This window comes from Mirounga angustirostris, unplaced genomic scaffold (genome assembly GCF_029215605.1).
Source record: "Mirounga angustirostris isolate CCGP_5_RB_7025 unplaced genomic scaffold, mMirAng1.0.hap1 SCAF_91, whole genome shotgun sequence".
Taxonomy (NCBI): Eukaryota; Metazoa; Chordata; class Mammalia; order Carnivora; family Phocidae; genus Mirounga; species Mirounga angustirostris.
In genome coordinates, this window is record NW_026991799.1 from 9,035 (window position 1) to 15,703 (window position 6,669).

Here is a 6,669-nt window from a genome sequence, read left to right on the forward strand (position 1 = left end):
TCCTTGGTAGTGCCTCAAGATGGGGAAAAATATTTGGGGAGCCAGAGGCTCTTCGCCACCATGCCCCTCTTCAGAGATACAACGGTGAGCCTCTTTGCATAAACAGCATTCCACTGAGGCACTTCCTTTCTATCATGCTCACTGCTGCTGTTTCAAAGTCCCCGTGTTTGTCCATATGGCACACAAAGGTTTTGCGTCTTGCTCTTACGTACTGGTCCCATATGTATCGTTTTATGTGAGAAGTCATACTAAGAAATGGAATCCGTTAGGTCATTTTTGCACTCCTTTGGGTGCTTTGCTCCGCAATTTCAGAAATCAAATAGCAGCATGAGTAAAACAACATTGAATGCACCATATAGACTGTGAAGACTGGGAGTGTGAAGGTGAATGACAGATACAAACTCCAAGATGCAGTGAGGAAAAATGGATGTTGAGGCCTAGACAAAAGGGAAGTGAGTGCCTCTGATCACTTCTGAAGGCAACTGAGGACAAAGGGCATCTGCTGAGCATTCATTCTCTAATAGTGTGGTTAATGGTAAAGACTGATTGAGAGAAGTGGATTTGTTGCTTAAGTAACAAATTATAAGCCACAACCCTGGGAAAATAGTACTGATAAGTCGAACATCCCCTAATGAAACTTTTTTATTAAGGATTTTATTTATTTACTTGATGGAGAGCGAGGGTGCGAGAGCGAGGACAAGTAGGCAGAGCGGCAGGCAGAGGGAGAGGAGAAGCAGGCTCCCCAACTGAGCAGAGAGCCTGATGAGGGCCTCATCCCAGGACCCTGGGATCATGACCTGAGCCAAAGGCAGCCGCTTAAACAACGCAGCCCCCGCGTGCCCACCCCCAATCAAACTTATTCAACATTACTTTTGTTAATGGAATTCTTGGAAAAACAGAAGAGAAAACCCAAACTCAGTACAGAAATCGCTAAATCAAAAAGTTCAGGAAATAATTCCTATTTCAGGCTCCCTGGTAACTGTAGCTAACACTTCAAGTAGCCCAGATTTATCTGATTCTATACTTCCCAAGCCTGTAATCTTTTCTTGTGGAAATCACAAATCTTCAGGACTTGCAGATCGGCTTCTGCAATGGATGATGGAGGCTGCTAGTCAAGGCAACTCAAGCCTCAGTCAGCTGGGAGTTAGCCAATCAGCTATCAGGGATGTGGAGCCGCTGACTCACGGCATTGGGCCTAGTGTGCGGTCAGGTGTCTCAGGCTGAACCAGTAAGAGTCTTACTGGGTACTCAGCCTCTGCGGTTGAGGGGGAATCTGGTATGATACTTTACCTGCTGTTTGTTTCTTTGTTTGACTAGTTGTATGCTTTTAGCCATGAGGAGAAGGATATGAATCCAGGCCTGTGCGTGGACGTATCTCTCACCACTTCCATCAGGTCAGAGGAGAATTGTTCAAATTAATAGTAGTAAAAAGATTTCCCTTGATGTCGACCATGTATTTTAACTCAGGCTATTTGAATGTACAGTTTTTGTTGTGGTTGTTGTTGTTGTTGTTGTTTACCGCTTGCTACATGGGCCTGAGCAAGTAAGACCCATCGCATTACATACTCGGCTTTGCATGAAGTGGTGCTTGAATGAATACAAACTTTGAGAAAACTGGACTTTTCCCTACTGGGAAAAGGAGACGCCGAGGAAAATTCTATTCCCGGTCCTTAGTTCTGAGTGAGGGGGAAAAAAATTTTCCCTGAGGATGTGCATTCACACGAGTGTCCTGGCGTAGCTCTGGGGTTCGGGTTAGCACTACCAGCACGATGCCAACAGTTCCCATTCACAAACCCAGACACATGGCAAGTGCACTTCTAATCCTTCCCGGAGGAGTAACCTTAATTGAGGTTGTTACAGGATTCTTGCAGATAAAGTCCTCCTATACACGCACACAATCCCCACACAAGCCACCCTTCTCAAAATCAAACAGGAAACCAAACTGGAAAGTTCCAAAGTAGTATTACCAAATGCCAACTTTAAAAAACGGTTAAAACGTTTATATAAATAATTACAAGAGGGACGCCTGGGTGGCCCCGTCGGTTAAGCATCTGCCTTCAGCTCCGGTCATGGTCCCAGGGTCCTGGGATCGAGTCCCACATCGGGCTCCCTGCTCAGCGGGGAGCCTGCTTCTCCCTCTGCCGGCCGCTCCCCCTGCTTGTGCGCTCTCTCTCTCTGACACATAAATAAGTAAAATCTTTAAAAAATAATTACAAGACATGTAAAATATGAGTAGGAAGCGACTAGTTATCAAAAATGTCTTAAATGGTTTTCTAGTGTTGAAAATAGGAACCGCTAGATTAAAAGATCCACAAAAGTTTACACAACAAAGGAGACATACCAGATAGAGAGAATGGGTGAACTAGAAGATAGGTGAAAGGAATAAGACAGAACGCCTCATAGAAGGATAAAGACAAAAATAGGATGAGAGTGAGGCAGAGAGACATAAGGAATGGGGTAAGTAGTTATTAAGTGCATCTCATAGGCATTCCAGAAGCAGAAACTTGGATGAATTTTGGAAGAATAATATTTCTCATAGGCATTCCAGAAGCAGAAACTTGGATGAATTTTGGAAGAATAATATTCAAAGACAAATGTCTGGTAATTTCCCCCAATTTAAGGAAGCCATGACATCCCGGATTCAGGAAGCACATGTGGATACATTGCAGTAAAGCTAGGATATAAGCATAGAGAGCAAGATAGCAGACAACAGGGCACGGTGCCTAAAAATGGAATACCAAATAATGTGATAACATACCTCTTTTCGCCAAGAAATGGAAGCCAAAAGCTAGTGCTGAGAGAAAACGACTGTCAAACTACGGTTGCCTGGGTAGCCAGAGTATCGTTTGATAATGAGGCGATGATAGACATGAGGATGTTCCAACCAGAACTCTCCTCAAAGACAGACTCTGCTTCAGCTGCTGAGAGTGCGGTCAGCTGGCAGTCCTCAGCCATTAGCCCTTTTAGGCACTGCCTCAGCTACAGAGAGCTGCCTTGTCCGAGCTCTGGGACTTCCCGTGATGGCCACATCCAACGTCTGATCAACAAGAGTTGATTAGTAGAGGTCCCTCTGGTGGTTTCTTAGACAATCTGGGTAAATTGGTGTGTGTGTGTGTGTGTGCGTGTGTGTGCGCGCGTGTGTGGTTTTTTTTGTTTTTTGTTTTTTTTTTTCAGCCAACAACACTTATATTTGGTCAGCAGTTCTAGTGTGCGGGTATTGTTTTTACAACCAAACTAGTGTTAAGAAAACAATTTTAAACTTGGCAAATGCTGCTAAAAGCATTAAAAACCTTTTTGGTGTTTTTATCTGTATGACTACTTCTTTGTGTGCTGTGTGTTTGGAGACTATGGTTTTTGCCATTTCTCCTGAGGGTCTTGGTCAGAACTCGGGGCAGGTGCTTGTCAATTATGTCTCTTGATTTGCACCAGCACTCTGCTGGCCATGCGAGAGTTCCTGCCCAAGCTATGGTGGCTTAGCCCAGGACAACAGTCCATTCTGAGTAGTAGGAGAAATGGCCCCCAATTGGCCAGTCATTCCTCTGGAACGAGGGGCCTGGGATATGGAGGTCAGACTCTCTCAGTAAGCCGAAGTTGAAAAGCCTACAATCTTTGGTGCTTCTGGTGAAGTCTTCCCGGAGCTCCCCTGCTGGGGCATCAGTGAACAAATGTTGTTGGTTGACCTTTCTTCTCACTGGCGTGTTTGTGTAGGACTTCTGAGAGAGGCGACAGGAAGCTTAATACCAACTCTGATTAGTTGATACGATGCCTGGAAAGCCAGAAGAGGGGAAAGGATCTTCAGAGGGGCCCATCTGCGGTAGCTGCAGGTTCCAGGCTGTCAGGAGGAAGAGGACTTTGGGGTACACCGGGAATGGGCCCTCTGGGACTGGTCCTTCTCCCTCTCCTCTCCTGTAGTGGCACCTGTTGGGTTAGGCTGAGCAGCTGACAATGATAGTAGTTGCTTGGAAAGGTAAGCAAACTGGTCCTGACAAACTGGCCTGTGTGTGCCCAGGCCTGTTCTGATTTATTTGTTAGTCGTGGTTTTGCCATCTGTGAAGATCAGCATCTGGTTGCTTGGCAAGAAAAAAGAAAAGGTATGCAAGTGACTGTGACAGAATGGAGGCTCGCTGGGGATTCCCGGCTGCTTGACTTTCTCTCCACTCTACTCTGGACACTACTGGGCACTGCTCTGGTCTTGCCCCACCAGGGCAGGCCAGGCATGCACATGAGAGCTCTGCTTGAGAATTTCTGGGATCTCCTGCTATCTCTTGTGGACATACCTGAAGATTCAGAGGGCACCAGGCATTTCAGCAGTTCCACAGACAACCACGCCAATCTCATATCCTCACCTCTTGCTTTGTGCAGAAAACATGGGGAAATAAGTTTCAGCTCTGGTTTATCCCATTCTGCTGGCCCTCCCTTACAGCGTTTACAAACTAGCACCACGAGGAGCTATTATGAGATGTGTAATTACTTATGACCAGTTGATATCCGACCCCCCCCCCCCCACACACACACACCTCTTAATTGTAACTCCTTAATATACTGTCTTTGGGTAGATAAATGAAAAGGGACTGGTCCAATTTATGCCACCCTTTCTTGTGTGCTGCTCCCTACCTGCCAAAAAGGGGTCCCTCCCCCCGCCCCCCCACACAAAGTAATTGAATAGAAAGGGAAGGTGCTCCGATATGGCTACCTCCTGTTACACATTCATGAACTGTTTAAGCCCAGGCATCATTTTCCTCCTCTCTCCCAATGTACTCATGTGTTTCCATCACCACCACTTTACCTTTGCTGTCATTTTCAGAGATGGACACATTGACTCTGGGTCTCCAGAGCATCCTGGTTTCTAGCATGTCCTGATCCAATGGCACTTACTGCTTATCAGAAATAAGGTAATGATGTGCAATATAAAGTATTCCAATAAAAACAGGACTCTCCTCAGATCTGTTACTGTTTTGATGTTGAAAATCAGCAGACAAAATGCACAATGAAATGGAATGTTTGAAAGATTTTCTGACCGAGGTCCCAAGAAGTTTAGAGGGCACCGGATTTCCCTCTCTGATTGTCCGATGTGATGTGATGTGAAGCTCGAGGGTATGCAATCACAGGGGACACGGCCTGGCATAGAGCCCCACTTCCCTGCATTGCATTTTGTCCAATCAGATATGGAGGTTGCCCGTGACGTCAGGAAATGCAGCGACTATAAACGGGCCAGCGCCCCTCTGCAGCCGCCATTGTCCTTCCTTCCGAGCTGTCGGGAAGGCGAGCCCCACATGGCTGAGCCTGGCTGTGAGACCTCTTCTGGCGAATGCGTGGGCACGGAGGAGCCCACAGAAGTGGACCCGAAGAGCCCGAAGCACGAGCAGCCAAGGCGCCAATGCCGCCGCCGCCGCCGCCGCCGCCGCCGCCGCTGCCCCAACAGTTTCGCTATCTACTTCCCCAGGGTTCTGAAGCAGGTTCACGAGGGCCTGAGCCTCTCGCAGAAGACCGTGAGCATCTTGGATTCGTTCGTCAAGGACATCTTCGAGCGCATCGCCGACGAGGCCTCTCGCCTGGCCCGCTCCGCCAAGCGCTCCACCATCACCTTCAGGGAGATCCAGACAGCCGTGTGCCTGCTGCTGCCCGGGGAGATGGGCAAGCACGCCGTGTCCGAGGGCACCCAAGCCATCATCAGGTACACCCTCCGCCAATGAGCTGCCTCCGGACCGCCTGACCACCTCGCAAACCAAAGGCTCTTTTCAGAGCCACCTCACTTGGCGGGAAAAGACCTGTAGCTTTAAAAAGTGGGACAAACTCTGCCAAAGAGAGCATTGAGTTTTGTCCCTGTTGTGGCATTCTGCAGATATTTAAAGTAGTTTTACTTTGAGCCAAACAGGATCGGCACTGCTTTAATCTATATTTGAGTGCAGTTTATTCCTTGGACAACTGTGGACTCTCCTTAACCATGCCGCTTTTCTTGGCTTTCCCAAGCAGTCATCTCTGCTAGATATTTCTGTAGGTCAGCCTCAGTGGGGGTTATTTTTGTTATAATGATGTTTACCTTTTTCTCTCTCATTCTCTCATGAGCGTGTGGTGAATGTTTCAGAGGTTCGTTATGGGTGATATGGCAACAGATAACGTGCAGAAGCTGATATAAGAATCCATCTGACTTCTGTTAGGCGGGTTATTGAGGAGACTTTTAAGTATCTGAAGCAACGTCCATCTCCTTTACGCTTTTATAGAAAAAAATATTTTTCATATGCGTTTGAAATTTATGTTAACGTCATAGAATGGGTTCCTATTACAATTTTTAAATGGATTCTGGAATACATTTATGAAAATTTCTGTCGTGATACTGTGTACAGTAAATATTGGCAGATGTTACTGACCAAACAGCTTTGGTGGCTCCTCTTTATTTATTTACTTGTTTCTGTTTTGTTTGTTTCTCTAATCAGGTCTTTTATTTCAACAGCAGAGAAAGCAGTACTGTCACATTTGTGGTAATATCACCCTCGCACTGTACAATGTTTTTTAGTTTACGGCATACTTTTACAGGTACTATTTTACCTGGTGTTTACAACAATGCTATCATAACTAGTTTATTACAGAAGCAACTCAGATCCAGAGAGCACAGAGTCCCAAAACTCGTAAGTGCAAGATCAGTTCTTGAACGCAGGAGATCCACACGCT

The 6,669-nt window shown here is 46.4% G+C and overlaps 1 protein-coding gene across 1 annotated transcript; it reads left to right on the plus strand.

Annotated features, from left to right (window-relative positions):
* The first annotated feature begins 5,165 nt into the window (after positions 1–5,165).
* On the plus strand, positions 5,166–5,693 carry LOC123842952 (late histone H2B.L4-like). Its single transcript, XM_045872103.2, has one exon. The coding sequence runs from the start codon at positions 5,166–5,168 to the stop codon at positions 5,691–5,693; it is 528 nt and encodes a 175-aa protein (XP_045728059.2).
* The last annotated feature ends 976 nt before the right edge of the window (positions 5,694–6,669 follow it).

Excerpts from the sequence above, each read along its gene's own strand:
- LOC123842952 (XM_045872103.2), top strand. The coding sequence starts at position 5,166 with ATGGAGGTTGCCCGTGACGTCAGGAAATGCAGCGACTATAAACGGGCC.